The following is a 22,633-nucleotide window of genomic DNA, read 5'->3' as shown; positions in this document are numbered from 1 at the left end:
AGTGGGGAAGATGAATTAATTTTTAATGAAGGTTTTAGCTTGGAATTGTAGGGGGGCGGCCAAGCCATCCTTTTCCTCCTCATTCAAGAGGTTAGTTCAGCTTCATGATCCAGAGATTTGCCTTCTTTGTGAAACACGAGTTTCCGGTGACGGATTGCAGCGTGTACAGCGGCGATTGGCATGTGACTGGGAAGTCTTAGCAGTGGAATCCCGGGGTCTATCTGGAGGTATCCTGATGTTGTGGAAGCGGGGTATAGGCACAGTGGATGTGTTTTGTAATTGCTCTCAACTGATTGTCATGGTTATTTCAAAACCAAATGAACCCCCGTGGGTGTTATGCGGGGTTTATGCTAGCACCGACTATTGGGTAAGGAGAACCCTGTGGAGAGATTTGACTAGTTTGTTGACACAGGGAGTACCGACCATGGTGGTAGGTGATTTTAACTGCATCTTAGGCCCAGCTGAGAAGAGAGGAGGCCGACCATACTCTGATTCGGTGGATAGGAGGGAGTTCCGGGAGTTTCTGGGGAGGAATGGGCTGGTGGACCTGGGCTTCTCTGGACCTCGATTTACTTGGTGCAACAATCAATCTGGGCAAGCTAGAGTGTGGGAGCGGATAGACAGGGGCATTGCATCCCCAGACTGGATCCAGCGTTTTCCAGCCTACCAGGTCAGTCATCTAGCTCGGATTGCTTCTGACCATTGTCCTCTTCTGATATCGACAGTGTCGGGATCTGTGCATCATAGCCCCTTCCGCTTTGAAAAGCTGTGGTTGTCATATCCCCAGTCTTGGGAAATAGTTAGGGAGGCGTGGAGGGTGCCAGTACGAGGTGACGCCATGCAGAGGGTGTCACGCAGGTTGGAGCTCACTAAACGCCGTCTTCGGCGTTGGAACCGGGAGACCGTTGGCAATGTCTTCCGGAGGTTAGAGGAGGTGGAGGCAGCGATATCGGATGCCCAGGTACGGGAGGATCGAGGTGAGGTGCTTACGGAGGCCGATCTGGCAGACCTGCGGCGATCATTAGCCTCTCATCATTCCTTATTGCGTCAGCAGGAGATTTTTTGGAGACAGAAGTCCAGAATTCAGTGGGTGAAGGATGGTGACCGGAACACTAGCTTTTTTCACCGATCGACAGTTATCAGAAGGCAGAGGAATATGATCCGCTCCTTGAGGGTTGGGGTGGGCCACCGTGTGGAGGAGGACTCGGCTGTTAGGCAGTGCTTATTTGAGTTCTTTAGGTCGAGATGGACTAAGGATGGGGGGATACTTGAGACTGGAGTTCTCCCGCGGTCGGAGTTCAGAGTGGAGGAGTCAGAGAATACAGCATTGATTCAGCCAGTGACGGAGTTGGAGGTGCAGGAGGCAGTTTGGGGTCTTGCAGAGGATAAGGCCCCTGGACCGGATGGTTTCCCTCCATTCTTTTTCCGTAGATATTGGTGCATTATTCGGGAGGCAGTGGTGGCGGCAGTACAGCTTTACTTCAGCCGAGCTGGCATGGCAGATGATTGGAAGGCCACCTTCATCACTTTGATACCGAAGCGTCCCGATGCTTCGGAACCGAGTCATTACAGACCCATTAGTTTATGCACCACTTTGTATAAGGTGGTGGCGAGGATCATGGTGGGGAGGATGAGGTACCTTATGCCACGTATCATTAGTCAGGAGCAGGGAGCCTTTGTGGGAGGGAGGAGCATCTCGACAACATTTTGCTGGCCCAGGAGATGATGGGGGATCTACAGCGAGCCTCGAGGAGGCAATGCTTGATGGCAGTGAAATTAGATATGGAGCGTGCCTATGACCGGATCCGGTGGGACTTCCTACGGCGGGCACTAGAGAGTTTTGGGTTCCACCAGGTTTGGATTGATTGGATTTTAGGATGTGTGCATGGGCCTAGCTTCTCCATTTTGGTCAACGGCACACCATCACCCTTCTTTCGTGCCACCATGGGGCTACGTCAGGGATGTCCTCTGTCCCCGTTTTTATTTATTATTTGCTCTGATGTGCTCTCCCGAGCTTTGCATGCTGCTTATGGGAATCGGGAGCTGGTACCCTACTGTCCAGCCCCGGATTCCCAACCTATCTCTCACTTATTATTTGCAGATGACTGCCTTCTACTTGCTAGGGCGAGGGTGTCGGACGCCAGAGCCCTCCAGGGCGTGTTAGCAGAGTATTGTGTGATGTCTGGGCAGAGGGTCAACCTACAAAAGTCCACCATCTTCTTCAGCCCTAGCACTGTGGGGAGGGTGCGCCGGGAGATCAGGGCGACATTGGGGATACAGGAGCAGATAGGGGCTCTGGTGTATCTTGGGGTTCCCATTACAGGGAGGAGATTACGGGTGGCAGAGTGCTCTACCCTACTGGAGAGGGTGCGGAGCAGATTACAGGGATGGAGGGCATCTTCACTTTCCATGATGGGGAGATTGACGTTGATCAGGTCAGTTCTATGTTCCATGCCTCTTTATCTGATGGCTCATACAGTAGTGCCGAAGACTGTGCTGATGGGGATTGAGCGACTCATGCGGAGCTTTCTTTGGGGCTCCTATGGGGGGGGCATGGGATACATTTGGTGGCCTGGAAGAGGGTGTGTCTACCACTGCGGGAGGGTGGGCTGGGGGTGCAGTTACCCCTGGTGCGACGTGAGGCCCTCTTGGCACGGAGGGCGGCACAGTTTGTCTTGGAGCCGCATGGTTACTGGAGCCAGGTTATGATAGCCAGGTACGGCCGAGCGGGCCTCGAGGGCCAGGGGACAGCCCGGCGGAGGAGATCCTTCATGTGGCGAGAGATTGAGAGGCATGTGCCTATGGCCCTGGCGCATTCGAGGTGGCTGATCGGTGACGGACGGAGTATTGATGTGATGGCGGACCCATGGGTGGATGCACTTCCCTTGAGACTATAGCCGACGACTCTCAGCACTGAGGCGGGGGAGGGTCTCCGAGTTTCCGATCTGCTCCGACCAGGAGGGGCCGAGTGGGATAGCGACAGGCTGGGCGAGCTGTTTGGAGAGCATCTAGTAGAGCGGGTTTGGTCGATTCCCCTTCCGGGGTCTGGAGGTCCAGATGTCAGAGTCTGGAGCACCACCAGTAGAGCGAGTATTGGGGTCGGTGATGTTGCCCGGATTGTTCAGCCAGGTACACAGCTGGGGCTAGACTGTGGCTGGGTGTGGAGGTTTGGGCTACACCAGAGGGTTGCTCTCTTCCTCTGGAAGGTGGCCTGGGCGCGATTGCCGACATGCACAGAGCTGTGTAGACGCGGTATGGGCCTTTCCCCCTCATGCCTGGACTGTGGGGTGGATGAGTCGGTGGATCATGTTCTATTCCACTGCGTATGGGCGAGAGGTGTTTGGAGCCTGACTGGGATCCCGGAGGATACCTGGAGGAGTAGGGAGGTTTATTTGGAGGAGGTTCGGCTTTGGGCCGGTTCTGCTCGGATGCGGGGATTGGCTATTAGGGCGTCCTGCACAGCGTATCAGATATGGTTAGCCAGGAACGCCCGGGTGTTTGGTGAGCGTCGGCTGTCCCTACGGTTCGTGATGGAGCGGGCCTGTTCTCAGGCGACAGAGATGATCCAAGCAGAGCCAGCTCATAGACCTTTGATAGCTCGGGACATCTGGGGATCCCACAGTGCTTCGGCAGCTCCACATAGGGTATTCTTTACCTGGGAGCCCCCACCCCCGAGTTTCCTCAAGGTCAATTTTGATGGCTCTGTCTTGGACGGTGGTAGGAGGGGAGGGGCCGGTTTTGTTGTTAGGGGCCCGACGTCGGATGTGGTGGCAGCAGGGGGCCGTCAGATTTTTGATACTTCGGTCCCAGGGGCAGAGTTGCGAGCGGCCTGGATGGGCTTGTCCTATGTGCGGCGTGTACTTCGAGCGAGTTCGGTTCTTCTGGAGGGCGACTCGGCTACGGTGATTAGCTGGATTCGCAGGGGCCCGGTTGGTCACGGAGATGCCCATCCTCTGCTTCGTGACATTTGGATGATGGTGAGAGAGGGTGTTACGCTACAGGCTATGCATGTATATCGTGAGGCCAATGGGGCGGCTGATTGGGTGGCCGCGTTTGTTGCGAGCCACTCTGGAGGCACCCTATGGGCTGGGGAGAGAGAGATGCCCGGAGCACTTCGGGACATTTTGTATTCTGACTCTTTAGGGTGTATTCGTACCCGTGATGTATGAAATGCCCGTTTAAGCAAAAAAAAAAAAAAAAAAAAAAAAAAAAAAAAAAAAAAAAAAAAAGAAAAAAGAAGAAGAAGAAGAAGAAGCGAAAGCCAGCTCCCCAGCCAGATCCGTCCTCCTCCTCCTCCTCATCCGAAGAAGAATCGGAAGACGATCAGGAGGAGGAGGACGAGGAGGAAGCATCGGAGGACGAAGTAGAAGAAGAAGATGAAGACGAAGAAGGGGAGGAGGAAGAAGAGGAAGAAGAAGAGGTAGACCCCTCGGATCTCGACGCCATCCGCGAGCTATTGGAGCCCTTTGGCAAGGACCAGCTAATAGACCTCCTCAAGGAGGCCGCCCTGAAGAACCCCGCCCTCCTCGCCCGCATCTGCGCCTCCGCCGATTCCGACCCTGTCCACCGCAAGATCTTCGTCCATGGCCTCGGCTGGGACGCCACCACCGAGACCCTCGCCTGCGTCTTCTGCCAGTACGGCGAGATTGAACAGTGCCGGGTCGTCGCCGACCGCACCACCGGCCGCAGCAAGGGCTACGGCTTCGTCCTCTTCCGCACCCGCGCCGCCGCTCGCAAGGCCCTTAAAGAGCCCCAGAAGCGGATCGGCCTCCGCATGACCTCCTGTCAGCTCGCCTCCTTCGGCCCTCCCGGTGCCCAGCCCCCTGTCCCCGACGCCACGGGCCGCAAGATCTTTGTTAGCGGCGTCGGCGACCACATCAACCCCGAGCGTCTCCGCGCCTTCTTCGCACGCTTCGGCGAGATCGAGGATGGGCCCCTCGGGTATGACCGCACCACTAGGAAGCTCCGTGGGTTCGCCATCTTTGTCTACAAGTCTCCCGATGGCTGCAAGAAGGCTCTGGAGGAGCAGAAGAAGTTCTTCGAGGGGTGCGAGCTGCAGTGCCAGAGGGCAGTCGAGGGGCTCAAATCCAAGACCCCGACGGTGGCGGCCGCTGGTGGTGCTGCCGCTGTACCAGCAGTCCTGCAGCCGAACGACCTGGTGCTGACATATGCTTCGCAGTCGATGCTGGGTCTGAATCCAATGGCGGGGTTGGTGACTCAGAGCCTGTACCCAGGTTTGGAGCTCGTGGGGCAGAACTCTGGGGTTGGGCTGCTGAATCCTGGAGCGGCAGCATCGGCGGTGGCAGGAATGTCACCATCCTTGAATAAGAGCACTCCGACTCAGCCACCTTATGGAGTTGGATTAGGGCTTGGCGGGGGCTGGATGGGGGTCAATAGTATAAGTCCTAGTGTTTTTGGGAGTTATGGTTCTCAGGCGGCTTTGCAGGGTTTAGGGGCTTACCAGAACAGTCAGCTTCCTTCAACAACTGCGGTGAGGTCTCAATCTGGAATTGGATCTATGGGCACTGGCTTTCCATCATATCTGGGGCACTAGGTAAATATTTCTGAGACTTGATCAATTTTCATGCTAAAATATACTCCTACTTGTTGGATGTGTGATGTTCATGCCATCAATTTTGAGAAGTACATGATTCATTCAAAGTGAAGACCTGGACAAAGGAGGTCAAAGAATGAAAAGGGAACACTGAAGCCTCGTCAAAAGACTAAGTTTAAGTAGGATATAGAAGCTGCCTCTTTTTATTCGATTGAACACCCCAAAGTCATAATCTTGAAACACCCTGATGCATTTTGCATTACCATAAGCTTTTCTGTGTTGCTCTCACCGCACACCAATTAACACGATTCTAACCATTACATTCATCCTTATCATTTTTAGGAATATTGCAAGTTAACAGCCATGATGCTACATCACCCAGAAAACAATTTGAGTGGTTCTGTTGGTGGCTTTTGTTTTGGATAAATCGATTCTATTCTATTTGAATAATTTATAGTGAGGCTAAAATAGGTTTATGCTTGTTTAGATGTCCTTTTCTCCCCTGGTTTTGTAGGCTTAAGAACTTTAATTCAAAGAAATTTTGAGTTATCATTAGATCCTTTAATGATAAGAGTTGACATTGAGTGATTTCACATTGAGTGATGTGACTACAGTTGTGTCCTTTGTTGCCCGATATCTTGTGACTGTTGTTTCCTAGAAATTTTTTCAAGAAAGATATGTCTGCTGTTGTATCAATACTTGTTTCTAGGGATTCTTCTCATTAGAGAACATTATTGAACAAATGCATGATTAATGAGATAGACAATCTAAGGAGAACTTGACATTTTACACAGATTTGTTTGAAATGAAAGGTGAAGCAAGGATAAAGAACCTAGTTTGCTTTAAGAGTAAGTGTTGTGAAAGAGAACTCTGCAGGTGAGTTAGGTACAACTCAGTTCTTTTGCTTTTCATGTGATGATTTATGACTTTATTGGTTGATATTTCATTATAAAAAATTCTTCAGAGATCTCCAAAAATAGAATTTCAGAAATTATGAAACAATATAATACCTAAAGGGTGCAATGATATTGTGACTTAGAGGTCATGGATTCGGAATACAGAAACAGCTTCTCTGCACGCACGGGTAAGGCTTCATACATCTGACCCTCTCCAGACCCCGCTATGGCAGGTACCTCGAGCACTGGTCATCTTTTTTATAAAATAATATAATACTTCTAGTCTTTATGGAAATAATTGTGCAAGACAATTGGAACTATAATTGTTGATTCAAAACAATTGGTTTCTTCTTCCATAGTTGAAGGAAGATAGTTTCTTTTTATGTGCATCAAACACAAGCATATGTAGGTATCCTGATCAAGTTAGAATTATGAATGTTGCTAAGGTGCCACCTTTCCTGGTAAAAGGACCAAAGAAGTGATACATTTGATGACGTTGTAGAGAATAATACTTTTGTTGATAGGGTAATAAATATGTGACATAATGGTCTTGGACTAGTTGAAGGAGATTTTGTGAAGCCTGATGTGGCTTAGAAGCTTATTTTTTGGACAATAAAGTCCAAATCACCTGCACAGTAGGGAGAGTTTTTTCATCCTACCTGCTTGTAGATGCTACATCACATATATCAGCACCTATGAGATACAACTAACAGAAGGTTTCAGCAAACTTGTCCATTTAAAATATTTTGTGCACAACAGGTAACATCATCACAAAAGCGAGAGGTTTTTCGGTCTGTCTCTAATGGACCCAGCAAAACATCACATCTGGAATAAAATGTCATTTCCAGTAACTTATTATGAAGTTAACAGCGGGCCTAAACTGCTATGTGTAACTCTACGTTTGATTTAGCATTGGTAAACAACTCTTAGTGACTATAAGTTTGGGTTATGGGGAAATAAAGGCGTGGGACCATAAAAGTCTGTCATCAGTTGTTTTGATTTGGAGCATACTTTTGAGAGGAAATATGCCATGATCTTTGCTCAAATAATTAGTTTTCTACTTCCTATAATTGGAGTTAGTAAAATTTGGCTGGAGTTTGTACTTTTGAAAATAGCCTAAAATTAGTGCATGGAACTTGAGGGGCAATGAACCTGTTTGTATCTTGAATATGTGGTTGTGGTTGTGGATTATCCAGGAAGGTTGGTAATAAGTTGCCTTTGTTGTTACTTATATTTTCTGTTTATCTAAGTTAATGCCCATCATCTGTCCAATGCTAACCATAGGTGATGATTTGGTTGCATATTCTTCTATATATTTTCCAATTAGTGTGTAAAAAGTTGATAGGTCATCGATGATGTTTATAGATTATAATTTGATAAAGTTTTGGTTCATGTTGATACCCATGTTGCAGCAGCACAGGCCAGGTCTGTTGGCCTGCATGAAATGAAAATTTTCATCTCTGAGTATTTTCTCTTTGTGCTTGGGTTGAGACTGCAAATTTATTTTAGGTTCAACAGAGGTGTGTAGATGGAGCATCAGAATCAAGCTTATGAAAAATTTATCTCTGTTCTTTATAATAATAATAATAATTATTATTATTATTATTATTTGCTTTCGCCGTTTTCATTGCCCAATAGAGTTGTTTCCCAAAACCCACACCCACACCCACACCCACACCCACACCCATGCCCACGTGCCTACACACCCTAAGGAAGAACATTACGAAAATTTGTTTTTTTGAGTAATCATGAAATGTTGTAACATAGTCTCTGGCAGGAGCCTGAAGGAGGGATAAGCCATTTTACATGGAGATATTTCCAACTCCTGGTGAAAAATTGCAAACATTTCTGCTACTATATTGGTTGGTACAGTTGGTGGTGTCTCACTGTGTTTATAGCTGTTTGCAGCAGTTGTTTGGCTGACATTTGTTTATCACTGCTCTTGTTCATTAAAAATCACATATTGCCATTCTATCCGAATTATTTTGAAGGAATATTTCCACTCCTTTATGTTTTATGCTGCCTTTGTTGGTAGTTAATCTAAGGTCGTTTGTGTTATGAATTGATATGTTAGGCTTCTGCACCATTCTGAATGAAAGATGATTAAATACCTTCAGAATTTAACCACAAGGTTGGGTTTACTAAGCATACCAGTGCGTTCCTGGAATGAGTGCCAAACGGGGTTCTCAGTGCAGTTCGCATGGGGCTGGAGTATTCTGAAATGGCCATTTTGCACTCAGCAGTTCAGCCAAACATAATGTGCTGGGGTACGACTTTTTGAGCTTGTCAAATTTATTGATTTGGGCCACAAGTTGTTCCATTTTAGCAATCAACTATTGGGTTACTTGTGCTGGAGTCATGTTTCTGTTCTTTTACACTCCTATAAAAATGGGTTCTCTTTTATTGTTCTGGTATCAAAGTAAAGGCACAAGAAAATGGATTGATTCATATGGAAGGATATATCAACTGATCCGGCAACCAAAACTATTTATGTTGGTTATTGATAATACTACACTGCGGGCAACAATGTTGAGGTCATCTTCAGTAATTGTTGTGTTTAGAATGCTGCGTTTTGCTTAGCATTGACTGTTCTATTTTGAATTGATTGGTTAATTTTCATAATGTAAAACATTTGCTTATTACAAATACTTCTGATGATAGGTCACTATAGGCCTCTATCCTAGCTTTTCAAATGGCATCAGTATTTGAATATTTGTGTAGGTGAACGAACTGATGGAGTGATCTAATATGTACTGAAAATTTCCACAGCATAGAGTATGATTTCTCCGTGCTATAAGAGAATTTTGAATTTTCTTTATGTTCTGAAAGATAAGCACCTGCACACTCCAACTCCACCCTCTCGCTCTTTTTTTTTATTAATTATTTTGTCATCATCGTCATCTTTATTTTTTGTGTAAAAGATGGGAACGAGACAAGTTAACCACTTCGTCAAGGAATGCACTGCTACTTGCTCCATGGAAGTAGCCCAACTGCTCCTGGATCAAGCTGTATAAGGTCTAGTCTTGGGTATTTTCATTTCCAAGGGCTTCAGCCAGTTATCATCTGTTGTTTGCCTGCTAGTTAGGCCGTTTGGAGAAGTTGTTGGCAGTAGAGTTTTTGGAAGTAGATCTTTCTGAAATAGAGTTTTTATAAAAATTATTTATTATTTGATAATTACATTTTTAAATTGTTGTGCCACTTTGTGTGTGGTAAACAAACTAAAAAGAGTACTTTTGGTATGACATTGCATAGTATTATACAATAGAGTATAATAAAATATAAAACGTATTAATACATAAATATATGATATAATATAAAATTATTATAATGTAATATAATACTATTATAATATAGTAATATAATATTATATTTATAGTATAATAAATAATAAAGGTATAAAATATTATAATTATTAGCGTAAATTAATTTTTTATAATATACCAAATTTTCTAGCGAGATGATAAAATTGGTTAAACAATTATTAAAGAAATATTTTATGTAATTGTTATGTTTTATAACAGGTATTTTGGTTAAAAAAAAAGCTTTCTGATTGGGCTAAAAGTGCTTTTTCGGAAAACTCCAAAATCGGGCTTCTTTCAAAAAACTGTTTTTAGCTTTCTGGAAAAGTTAAAACAGCTTATAGAAATTTTTATCAAATGTCTCTATTTTATCTAAAAGAGTACAATTGGTTTTCATGCATTTTAGGTTCCAGGCTAGTCTCGTTCCATAGTGGCTCCAAAACTAGGCTAACTTGGGCCCAATTTGAACCCATCTGTAAGCACATTTTCCTTCAAGATATAGGAATTGTCTTGTTCCAATATAATTGAAGTTGCAGGTATCCAAACAAACACATGCAGTTGCAATTTAAGCTGCATACAGCTCCCGTTACAAGACTCCTCTCTAAACAACTCCTTAATTTAACCAAAATAACGAATCTTCAAAGGGGATCAAGTGAATGTGGTGATAGATCATGCGGTTCTCAAAGACTGCATCAACCTAAAGGATGGCGAGCTAAGGAAAAGACGCGTGGATGTTGGTGCTAGATGCATTGGTTTTAAAAGGATGAGCATGCTAAGGAGAAAGTGGGAATAGAATGGGAAGTATGGAAGTGCTTAATGGAATTGTCCAAGTACCGATGACCATATCATGATCGCTAGCTCAGTAATATGCTATTTATGAAAGCTTAGAGGATGCCAAGCATCTCTTAAATCAACTCCAACTACAATGACAACCACAACCGAATTATTATGGACTCTCAGTCCTTTTATATTAGTTTGTCTTAGGAGTCGTTCGGTCCTTGTAGTGCTCTCAGAACACCAGTGATTATGAGTCTGCTCCTATCTGGCCAAGTGAGTAGCCAGTTATTCTACTTTATCAATAAAGGAGTACTGAATACTACTTTAATTATCTTTGGTATTATCTTAAGAATATTGCAACTTAATCTCTGTAATTCCTTTGGAATATAAAGTCGTTGGCCTTGAGACAAACCGAATATATTCACTGCCTAGGTTTTGTCGAACCTTATTCGCCAGCTTTTTAGACTGTCAAATAGTCTCCTGAGTGTCATATAAGCGATCCATGGCCCTATTAAGTGATTGCTTGCCCCTTGGCCACTCAAAGGGTCCACATTAACCATCATAGGTGTGCCCTCTTTCTCCCACCTCTTCCAATGGGATTAGACCCTCTCTCTTCTATTTCTTTACTGAATCATATTCGATTTTGAAACTGAGAAGATTGAAACTTGCAAATGAAAATAATTTTTTTAATAATGTTGCCAAACCCTTGAGCCCAACCTCAGTTTTACATTATCTCTCCCCTCTCCACCCACCCTGTATATGTTCCCTCTCCCTCCCCCACCTCCTAACCAAAATAACCTCCTTTTCAACTAATAATTCTTGCAAATCAAATTTAATGTATTGAGAATTAGTTTCTAAAATATAATATTACTTTTATTTAAATAATATTTTCATAGTTCATAATAATATACTTTTTTTTTTTTACTTTTCACTTTTGAACATGTATTGCAAGTGCCCAATTACTTGTAGCCTAATAAAGAGTCATTTAAGTAAATAGGCCACAAATGTATATTGCAGTTTAATAATGAGCACATACCCTGCGAGCTGCAATCAACTAAGTTATTTCTATGGAGTTTTTAAAAGTTAAGCAATTATAGTATAATATTAAAAATAATCCATATGACTTTGCTGGTTTGACAACTATTGATGCACTTATTTCAAGTATAAATCAATGGCTTATGCTAAATGAATTATTACGAATTACGAGGGGGAAAGAAAAGAGGACCTCGCTTCTCCACCCCCGAAAGGAGTAATATCCGTAGCCAGCGGATTGATTCCCTTCCGAGGCCCGCGGGAAGGAATTTGACTGATGCGTCAGGAAATCGCTGCATGGTCTTGACATCTTTCTTAAGGGTTCTTTTCAACGTGAATCGTTTCAACAAACGAGATATTTCACAATTGACATGAGACCCAAGACTTAACCTAATAAGTATTTTATTGGATTAGTCAGTTTTAAAGAAAGAGTGAAATTAATGAGTCCAAGCTACTTATTGTTGAATCTCCTCTTAAGGGAGTGAAGTGACCAATGGGTATTGGTCCTCGAACCTGCATTTTGGAATAAACCCAAAACTTCTTACGCAGCTTGTGCTGATCCTTAGTATGAAATTCTATTAAACATTGGATACAAATTCTGATTCATTCTAATACAGTAAGTAGGCAGTGAAATGTAGACTGCTCCATAATTTCAGACCTTACACATAATGTCATGCCCTGAGCCCGGAGTGCGGCAGACACCACACGCCCGCATGGCGGGCCGCACAAGCGTGCAAGGCAGCTGATCATTTCAAAGCAAATACAGATGCTTAAAATTGTCATAAATAGTTAAAGTAATTCAAAAGCAGCCTTCCAAAATTCCAAAATAACATTTACTAACATAATTCAAATATCCAAACTAATCTAACTAAAATACCAATAACTGAAGAAATCATCGGAAAATCTAACGCACTCTCCAATCCCGTGCGATCATGCCTCTGGATCTGAAAAACAGAGAAAATAAAATAATGAGCTACACTAGCCTAGTAAGAAACAAAATACCCCAAAGTGGGGTCAGAGCATATCAGATCAAAATACAGGATAATATCTGGAATAAATCATAAATAACATCGTTTTACTGTTTTCAAAACTTATTATCATTTTTTTCTAAAACTCTGATACCAGAATCTCAACATAATAGGCTACGGCCACGTAACCCAGTGGCATGGGTTGCATAGAATACCAGAAACTACTATTATTAGTCACCGGTGGCAACGGTGTCCAGAAACCACTATTCTAATTACCGGTGGCACGGTGTCGAAACCGATTCATCACAGATTATAAGTCGACAGGTCCAACGTATAATCCCCATTGGCGGGGCCAGAACAGAACTAAACAGATCATAGCCATGCTGAAAATGCATATATATATATATATATAAGATTTCATAAATTGCCCAGTCATAGTTTACGGATTTCAGAGCATATAACATAATTTTCAAATAAAATTTAACATGCCAGACCTATTTTACTAAATACAAAACATATTTCGAAATTTAATCCACTAATAATTATTTTAGAAAAATGCACTTTGAAGCATTAAGTTACTTATGTCTTTTCACTTTAAATCCCACTTCAGGCAAACATGTCAGATACACATGTTTAAATTTAATTAATTTCTTTGTTAATTTCAGAGCTAAGCAAAACCAAAATTAATATTATTGGATACGGCCAAACAGGGCCCAGAGTTGGCCCATAATTGGCATAGCCCGATAGGGCCCACATCGGACACAGCCCAATGGGCCTGCATAGACCTAGCCTAATAGGGCCCCCAAAGTTGGCCTCTAGATGGATTATTTATGCAATAACATTTATTGTAGGGACTAATACTTAATTACAGGGTACTGTTCTATAATAAAACTTGAGTAAAGGGACCAAACAAATATATTTGAGGACCTTTATGTAATAAATCTTTCTAATAGGGATCAGACATAAATTACAGAAGACTCTTTTGTGAACTCATATACTGTCAAGGGCTTAACTGCAAAATTTCATTTATTGGCCAAACGGGTTTGAGTTTCGGGTTCAGGTTTCGGGTTTCGGATTTCAGATTTTGGGTTTCGGGTTTCGGATTCCAGATTTTGGGTTCCGGATTCTGGATTTCGGGTCTCGGATTTTTGGGTTTTCAGGTTTGAACTGGGCCCAAGTTGGGCTTACAGTGAACCGGGCCCAAACTTGGCCCAGTTCGGCCCGCGATGAATCTTCTCCCTCACCAAACTCCCCATGGACAGGGGAGATGGAAGAATGGGAGAGGAAGGGGAAGAGGGAACGGAGATCTGGCAGGGTGGCCGACCTAGGTGGCCAGGGGCCGACGCTCGGTCGACGGTCAGCCGATCGCAGTGGCGGCCGGCGGCCGCTACGGTGGCCGGGGTTGAGAATCAACCGAGAACGGTCTCGGTTCATGGGGCCGAAACAGAAAATCTCAAAGCTTATTTGGCAAGAGAATGAATAGCAAGAAGAAGAGGCTTACCGGCAGTCGACGGAGGCGGCGGATCCCGGCCGCAGGTGGCTCAGTCTGGCAGTCAAGCAGCGGATCTCACAGCGGCGGCGGCGGCGGCAGTATAAAGCCGATCTCGAAACAGAGAGAAAATGGATCACGGAAAGGTCTTTGGACGGCGCTCAGACGAGGTGGCATGCCGGCCACCGGAGCAGGAGGAGAAGATAGGAGGAGACAGAGGAGAGGGAGGACGGCTCGGAGGTGATCTTAGGAAGAGGAATGGGGGTTTTATCGCCCAATTCCAATGGTTCTCTGCCGCGGGAATCGCGGCGATGGGGCGAAATTAGCGGCTGCTCGTGCGGCCACGGGGTGGACGCGGAACAACCGCGGTGCAGCCGCGGCGTCCCTGTGCTTGGAGAAGTCGGAGAGGATCGCGATTGGGATCCCCTGCTCTGCCCCTTCCAAAAGGGGCTGCAGGCTTCAGCCCAGTATCTCACACATAAACTGCCCCCATCTTACACTCTTGCTATCTAGTCGAAAAATAATATTTTTAATAATTATGAGCAAAAAATAATATTGTTACTTAGTCTTTATTATATGTTATTTTAATCTCCATATCTACAAAACTGATGGGAGAGGAAAAGCTCTATCAGTTCCAACTTTTACAAAAAAAACTTAAAAAAGTCTAGCATGCCAATGCACTCCAAACTAAATAAACTCTTCTTAGTATACCATTTTCCTATTAACATTCGATAAATTAAATCCTCTTTATAAAACAAATCATTTTTTTCTCGTCCCTGACGGTAATAAGTATTAGTATAAACAAATAGCCATAATAATAATAATAATTTTTAATATAAAAATTTAAAATATTATCTTTGGAAATAAATAATAATCTTTCCGTTTTACAAATTATAAGAACCAATAACAGCTCGAGTGGGATCCATTACCGTGTGAATAACCGTTATTCAACCTTGCGCCTGATGGACCAGTAATGCCTTTGACGTCTGTCATTCCATTTTTCTTGGTTTAACTCTCCAAGGAGCTTCCGTGCATAAGGCTGGCACAACCCTTAGGCGGCTGAGATGGTCACCTAAGGCTCCGGCTCAAAGAAGGCCCACCGCATGAAAAACTTTAGGGCTCGTTTGGTTCGCGGGAAAAGAAGGAGGAAAAATATGATCAACGAAAAAGTAAAGAGATGCCTATTGTTTGGTTGGAATTTTCAAAAGAGAGAGACGAAAAAGTTGTATTCCCGTGGGAATATGATTTCCACATTTCAAGAAAAAGTCTTTTTCATGAAAAACATAGGAAAGTTACTTTTCCGTAAGCCGGAAATCAAAACATTTTTATTTTTTCGCAAAAGGGCCCTTCAGCATCAAATCAAGGATTCTTATTCGATCCAAAGCATTAAAACTTAATTTTTATTAAGGGTATAATAGAAATTATATATAATTTTTTTAGGAATGTGGATGGTCAACCAAACATAAGCACTTTCAAAATCTGTTACTTTTTCATGGTCAACCAAATATGCCAAAAGTATTTTTTTCAGACATTCTTTTTATAGAAATCTGTTTCTCAAAAATTATATTTTTATGAGAAAAAATGTTTTCCGTGAACCAAACGAGCTCTTAAAGATAAAATAGAAATTTTTTTTTTTTTTTATGAATTCGGCTTAGACCGGGCTGCGGTTGAAAAAGCTCTAAAGAAAAAATCATAGAAGTGACCGCCAACAACCTATGAGTGGCCGTCCTTGTCGATGGGCGATAAGGTTCGAACTTTTGTAACTTTGTCAAATTCCCAGACAGCTCATTGTCCCCATCCATTTGTCTGACATTGGAAAGCTCCATTCAGATCTATAGCGCCTCTGAAGCCCACAACAAACACTGAACACCACCACCAACCTGCCTCGAGCCCGTTGTCCATTAGCCTTCAACAAGGAGGAAGCAAGCAAGGGGAGGAGTAATGGCTAGTGGAATTCTTTCTTCCATCACTCGGATGACCGATAAGTTGGCAGCTCCCATTCGGAGATCCCTCGGGGGCTCATCCTCTTCTGACCCACATAGTGTGGAAGAAGATCTCAACAAGCTAAAATCCACCCTCGAGACGATTGAAGCTGTGCTCTATGATGCCGAGAAGAGGGAGATACGAGAGGAGTCTGTCAAGCTCTGGCTGAGCGAGCTCAAAGCCGTGGCCTGCGACTCTGAGGACGTGCTCGATGAGTTCGAATATGAGTTGCTGCGGTCCAAGTTGGAGAGTAGAGCTCCCATGAAATTCCCAGGCAAGAGGAAGCAAGGAGAGGTACGTGAATTCATTCCTTCTCCTTTGAATGAAGCTTCTTTTCGTGATAGCTTGGCACGTAGGATTAAGCAGATCCGAGAGAGGTTCGATGAGATCGCAGCGGAACGGGTGGCTCTCCAACTGCGAGAAGGAGATGGGCCATTGCGGGTGGTCGACAATTACAAGCAGCCTCCGAGTAGCTCCAATCTTAGCCAATTGGAAATTCATGGTAGAGAGGAAGACTGTATAAAGCTCATCAAATTGTTATTATCAGAAGATTTCAAGGGGAGTAATATTTCAGTTCTTCCAATAGTTGGCATGCCGGGAGTCGGAAAGACAACATTAGCGCAGCTTGTCTTCAATGATTCCAGAGTATGCAAGCATTTCAATACAAGGGAATGGATCAGCTTATATGGAAGCTTTAATGTCGCAAGGCTGATGAAAGAGATCATCGAGTCGATCACCAAGAGCCCATCTGATCTTACTGAAGTGAGTGCCCTTCAAGAATGTCTCAAGGAGGTGCTGAGTGCCAAGAGATTCTTGCTTGTATTGGACGACGTATGGAATGAGGATCAGATGCTATGGGAGATGTTAAGGTCTGCCTTGGCATCAGATGTAGAAGGGAGCAAAATCATTGTGACCACTCGGAATGAAACTGTTGCTAGAATCGTGCAGACGATGCCTCTTTATCAACTTGATTGCTTGTCGGATGAAGATTGCTGGCGGCTGTTTCGAAGATGGGCATTCGATGGGCGAGATCCGAGAGCACACCCGGAATTAGTGGAGATCGGAAAGATGATTGCAAGCAAGTGCGGAGGCTTGCCTCTAGCTGCAAAGGCACTGGGAGGCCTCCTACGCTTCGAGAATGATGAAGAGAAGTGGGTCGATCTTCTTCAGAGTGACCTATGGGATCTGGAAGACACTGAGAATAAGATCTTGCCAGCTCTGAAACTTAGCTACCAACATTTGCCGGTCCATTTGAAGCGCTGCTTTGTTTACTGCTCGGTGTTTCCAAAAGGTTTTGTGTTCAAGAAGCATGTATTGGTCAGGCTGTGGATGGTGCAAGGCTTCCTCCAGACAAGGGATGACAAAGAACCAGAGGACATGGGTTTCGAATGCTTCGATGACTTGCTTGGGAGGTCATTCTTCCAGCACTGGAAGCTAGAATTTGGCGACGAGGAAAAATTTGTTATGCATGATCTCTTTCTTGATCTATGCCGATACATTTCTGGGGAAGAGTGCTTGCTGACAGAGAATTCTGACCTTCGCAGTCTCTCTCCAGAAGCACGCCACCTCTCCTTGATCCCATATGGATCCAGAGTGACAATGCAATTGAACTCTATCGACAAGCCCAGGCCCCTACGCTCGCTGCTACTCATCTATAGGCTGATATATTCATGGGGTGGAGTAGGCTTGTGGGAAGGGAATCTCGTGCATCTCAAGATTCCAGATGATATCTTCCTGAATTTGCCATGCTTACGGAGTCTGGATTTGGCTTACACTGACATAGAGGAGCTACCAAATTCGATCGGCAGCCTGAAACACCTGCGATACCTCAGTCTCAGAAGCACTAAGATCCGTAAGCTTCCTGAATCCTTATGTAGACTTTACTATCTGCAGACACTGGAGATGGCATACTGCAACAATCTTCGTGAGTTACCAAAAGGCATTGGAAACCTCGCCAACCTGAGGCATTTAGAGCTGCCAACAATGGAGGATTCATATGTCTGTATGCCATCTGGGATCGGCAGATTAACTGGTCTCCAAGAGCTTGCAGCATTCAATGTGGGGGGAGATGGTCGGCATTGTGGTATCGGGGAGTTGAAGGACATGGCAAATCTTGGAGGGGACCTCCATATCTCTGGGCTCCGAAATGTAGCTCGAGGATGGGATGCAAAGGAGGCCAATTTGATGAACAAGAAAAATCTTCAGAGGTTGACACTAGATTGGTATGTTCACCAATCAGACTACAAGTGCAGTCATTTGAACCTCAGTTCTGATGATGAGCGGACCGCAGCCAAGCTTGGAGCAAACTGCAGCTCAGAATCTGGAGGAGTGCTCGCCGTGCCTTGGGAACATTTCCAGGAGGAGGATGTGGTGTTCGAGAGCCTCCAACCTCACCCCAACCTTGTGGTGTTGCAAATTCGAAACTACAATGGTGCAAGATTTCCCAAATGGCTGGGGGATCCATCCTTGTCCAATCTTGTCACTATAAAGCTCTTTATCTGCGAGAAATGTGAAGCCCTTCCATCGTTTGGCGAGCTATCATCTCTCAGAAATCTCCACATAGCAGGAATGGGCAGCATTCGGCGCATCGAGCAAGAGTTTTGCGGCACTAAGCAATTCCCGGCATTGGAGGAGCTGCAATTCGAGTGGATGCCTGAATGGGAGGCATGGAGTGGAGTGAAGGAAGGTGCATTTCCTCAGCTTGCCGAGCTAATATTTCGTGATTGCCCAAAACTGGGTATCATCCCGAAAGATCTCGCGCCATCCTTGAAGAAGCTTGATGTAGGGGACTGCAAGCAGCTGAGCATCCTCCCAGCTCCCCCATCTCTCACCAGCTTATGTATAGGAGGGGAGTCCATGGAACAATTATGGTCTTATACCACAGAACTCACCAAGCTTGAGGCCTTAGAAGTGGCGTACTGTGAAGGACTGACTTGCCTTCCTTTGCACAATATGCCGGCTCTTAAGAGGCTGGAGATCACAGACTGCTCACAGCTTGCAACTATAGATTGTAGGGGTGGATCTGCTGCTGCCAAGGCTCTGGCTTCTTCCTCTTCTTCAGTGCCATCCCAGGTTGGGCTGCACAATTTGATATCACTTGAAAATTTGAAGATTGAGAATTGCCCGGTGCTTCAATTTGCGATGGAAGAGCAGCTTCCTCCAATGCTTAAGGATGTGGTGATATCCTGTTGTCCATTTCTGGTGGAGTGGTGTGAAAGATCAGAAGGAAGAAGTCAGTTGGCACGGGTGCCTAATTTTCTAGTTGAGAACTATGATGCCGATGAGGTATGTGCAAAGCAACTGGATCATAAAGCTTCAAAGATAAATTAATAAGGATCACTTAAGCATACATATTTTTTTGATGATTTAATTAGACAACTGCTTAAAGAACATTTCTTTGTGGAAATTTTTACCAAACATGAAAGTTTCAGAAATAGTACTTCGACATATATACATATATATATATATTTCCAATGCTCGAGAAAACTAGGTATATTTAGGAATTCATAAGAAAACTCAAACTCAAATGAAACAATGACTTACATCAGAAGGACAAGAAAAAGCAAGATATTATTATTTTCCATCGATGTGCCTGAACACTAGAGAAGCTTTGGCGATCAGATTTCATTTTATCATTTGGTCATGAACTCAGTGCAAAGCAATTCATAACTTATGAAGAAGTCAATTGTAAAGCATAATCCTTTGCAATAGAGAAGGCCATGAAGCAGTGCACTAAGGTCAGGTCAATCATGAGTACGAAAGTTGGAAGAAAGAAAAACTCAACTTTTAGAATTTTTAGGCTTTACCATCCTCTTCACCAGTTAGTTTGCTTGAGCCAAAGTGGGCATAAGATTTTTTTTTCCTTTGTAGCGTAACATGAGATTTAATTCTGATACATTATGATCTCTCTCACTCTCTCTCTCTGTCTGTGTGCAGTTTCAGGAATGGGTTATGAGCACACAAAATGAAGAGAGTGACAAAGAAATTGAAGAAGATTGAAAAGACTTGGCGATAGAATGTTCCATGAAAATTTGATTTTTCCTTTGGGTTAGAGAACATTTGGCCATTTAATTCCAAGTCAACAATCTATTCACCTCCTTTTGTGAGAACAAAGAGTGAGGAAAAATAAATGGGACAAAAGAGAGAAATGTTTGTAGAAAATGTCTGACAAAGTGGAGATGATGTCTATCCTACTGATGAAGGGCAGAGATGCCCAAGGGTATAAGTTTTTCAGTGGCCTACTTTGGGGTGACTATCTTTCTTTGTTCATTTTGTTGTATGATGATTTGATGTCTTTGCTTATTTTGCTTTTGCAAATCGACACGGTCTTAACGTTGTATGTACATATTATGAATTCAATCATATTTTGTATTCAAAAAAAGGATTGTGCAATTTGGGAACTCTCTCTTCTTCAGATTATCTGCAGTTAGGATTTTATGGTTATAAACAAGCCAGTTAAATACCTTGATTGTCTCTGGCATTGGCATTTTCCAGTTGAGTTTCCCAAACTGGGAAAATGATGCCGTCATGACAGAAGAACAGATAGCTTTCCTTCACCATATAGATTCCTTTGGAGTTCCATTTCCATATTACAGTGTCTGGTTCCTCACCTGTGATGACTGTAAACAAAGTTGAGTGTTCTTCCGATGCCCTAGCATTTAGTTGTTCGTGACAAAAACTCTTGAGGTCACTATGCAGCATGAGCTCTCTTAGTGAAATAAATGTCTGGATTGGATGTCAACAGGAACAAGCTCGGGAATTGATACTTAGGAGGTTCATTTAAAGCCCAGTTGTCATGCCAAAATGCAATTTGCGTGCCATCACCCAATTTAAAGCTGAAACTTGAGCAGAAGACTGATCTGACCTTTAATACATTTTTCCAAGCCAGTGACGCCAAGCGTAGATTCTGTTGTGAGGTAATTATGGTCAACTTGGATGAGTGATGTAGTTTAAAAATTACTCCATGCACTATCTTGATCAGTAAAATACCTCCACCACCTTTTCAATCAGAGGCACTGATTGAAAAGCTTCAAATCCTTTACTCCAAGCCCCCCAAATTGTTTAGGCCTGGATACTTGTTCCCAGCACGCTAGGCAGTGCCCGCCTCTATATTGTTTGTCCTGCTTCACAAAAATTCCCTTCTCTTTTTCTCAATTCTTTCAATTATATCTTGTGGAAAAAAGGAAGGAGAACATCCAGTATGTAGAAATGCTACTTAAGACTGCATTAACAAGGCATAATCGGCCTCCTATTGACAGTTACTTTCCTTTTCAAGATACTAACTTTCTGTCAATCTTTTCAAGAAGGAAATTCCAATCAGATTACCACTAGATAGAGGGAATCTCAGATAGTTGAGTACATCTCAGGATGATGCTTTTCTCAAAGTTGATTCTCAGATTTGTCAATAGTTGTAACAACGCAGGACCTCACCCAAAATGACTAGCCGGAAGGTATTATTTGGGCACGGGTCCTCAGATACTCCCTCCGTTTGAACTTTGACGTTCTCGTTAGGCTAATAGTTTAAATCCATTCAAATCTAATCACAAACATCATGATCGGCCCATGGTCAACCCCAATGGATCTGTGCTGCAGTGTCCCCTGGTCTACATAGGTTATGAGCTGGGTCCACTCTGATACTATTTGTCACAACCCAAAACTTCACCCAAAATGGCTAGCCGGAAAATATTATTTGGGTTCCTTGATCCTATATAAATATCCAAGATCTATCCAGCGAATAACCGATGTGGGACTAAACACACATCCTCAGGGGTCCTTAAAATAGTTCAAAGGTATAAAGGAGAAACTTGAGATTTGAGAAAGTCTTCTTTGCGTCACATAGAATGATAGTATTGTCCGCATATTGTAAGTTGAGATAGTTACCCATATCAACGATCCTATACCAACACCCAACCTATTCTTTTGAGGAAGTTTTAGGATTCCGTCCAACACATCCGAGATGAGCATAAATTAGAACAGTGATAGAGGCTCCGCTTGTCTCAGACCTTTTTGAGCCATAAGCCAACGTGTGGGTTCACCATTGATTAAAAGAGCAAGTTTGCTAGACTGAAGTATATTACTAATCCATGCACATCACTGGTGTCCCAATCTTCTAGCTTCAAGAAGGGAGAGAAGAAAGGACCAGTCAATGTTATCAAATGCCTTTTCAGAGTCGAGTTTTAGCATGATACCTTTCAGTTTTTTTTTTTTAGCAGCAAATCGAGACTGGTTCCGCTGCACTCAAATAGCATTCATTAATTTGCCTGCCTTTGATAAATGCAAATTAAGAATTGGTGATGAGTTCAATCTATCAACCTGATACTTGACATTTTTGAGAAGATTTTCTGAACTCGATTTATTAAACTAATGGGTCTATAGTTCAATCTATCAACACCGATGCTGCTGGAGTATATCTCAAAGAAGAATCTACAGATGTCCTCCTTGATCATGAGCCATAAGTTCTGGTAAATAGAAGCAGGGAAACCGTCATTTAGATCAATTTCTTTTTCAGAGAATGGCTATTCAAGATCATTTAGATCAATCCGATCATCTCTGAGCAAGCTTACCAATCTACCTTGACAGTTGTTTTCTTTGAGATGCTAAAAAGTGCTTTCTTGATTTCCGCTCTGAGAGAATAT

General features: G+C 43.6%; 2 protein-coding genes across 25 annotated transcripts; both read left to right on the top strand.

The window, feature by feature from the left end:
- Positions 1-4,116: 4,116 nt before the first annotated feature.
- LOC149751005 (UBP1-associated protein 2A-like) lies at positions 4,117-9,716 on the top strand. 23 transcript variants are annotated; one of them, XR_016398872.1, is made up of 4 exons: positions 4,119-5,554; positions 6,349-6,430; positions 6,594-6,638; positions 8,525-9,162. XR_016398872.1 is itself a non-coding variant. In XM_089928153.1 (3 exons), exon 1 carries the CDS (start codon positions 4,166-4,168, stop codon positions 5,552-5,554), a length of 1,389 nt encoding a protein of 462 aa, XP_089784279.1. In that variant the 5' UTR covers positions 4,117-4,165; the 3' UTR covers positions 6,594-6,638; positions 8,228-8,518. The 23 variants fall into 23 exon arrangements, 5 of the variants coding, with proteins under 5 accessions (XP_089784279.1, XP_089784280.1, XP_089784276.1 ...); XR_016398870.1 differs by having other exon boundaries at positions 6,594-6,683; XR_016398874.1 differs by having other exon boundaries at positions 6,349-6,439; positions 6,596-6,638.
- A 6,078-nt stretch (positions 9,717-15,794) lies between these two features.
- Positions 15,795-20,314, top strand: LOC103720349 (putative disease resistance protein RGA3). Of its 2 annotated transcripts, XM_039117430.3 has the most exons (3): positions 15,795-16,292; positions 16,365-19,283; positions 19,935-20,314. In XM_039117430.3, the coding sequence occupies exons 1-3, from the start codon at positions 15,957-15,959 to the stop codon at positions 19,995-19,997; spliced, it is 3,318 nt and encodes a 1,105-aa protein (XP_038973358.1). In that variant the 5' UTR covers positions 15,795-15,956; the 3' UTR covers positions 19,998-20,314. The 2 variants fall into 2 exon arrangements, with proteins under 2 accessions (XP_038973358.1, XP_008808230.1); XM_008810008.6 differs by having other exon boundaries at positions 15,796-19,283.
- Positions 20,315-22,633: the final 2,319 nt, after the last annotated feature.

The sequence above is a fragment of the Phoenix dactylifera genome, chromosome 17 (assembly GCF_051530095.1).
Source record: "Phoenix dactylifera cultivar Ajwa chromosome 17, Ajwa_hap1_PhDact_Kaust_v1.1, whole genome shotgun sequence".
Classification (NCBI taxonomy): Eukaryota; Viridiplantae; Streptophyta; class Magnoliopsida; order Arecales; family Arecaceae; genus Phoenix; species Phoenix dactylifera.
This window is presented reverse-complemented; position numbering and strand designations above follow the sequence as displayed.

Excerpts from the sequence above, each read along its gene's own strand:
- LOC149751005 (XM_089928154.1), top strand. The coding sequence starts at position 4,166 with ATGAAATGCCCGTTTAAGCAAAAAAAAAAAAAAAAAAAAAAAAAAAAA.
- LOC103720349 (XM_008810008.6), top strand. The coding sequence starts at position 15,957 with ATGGCTAGTGGAATTCTTTCTTCCATCACTCGGATGACCGATAAGTTG. Across the intron at positions 19,284-19,934 it reads AGAACTATGATGCCGATGAG|TTTCAGGAATGGGTTATGAG; the intron begins GTATGTGCAAAG and ends GTCTGTGTGCAG.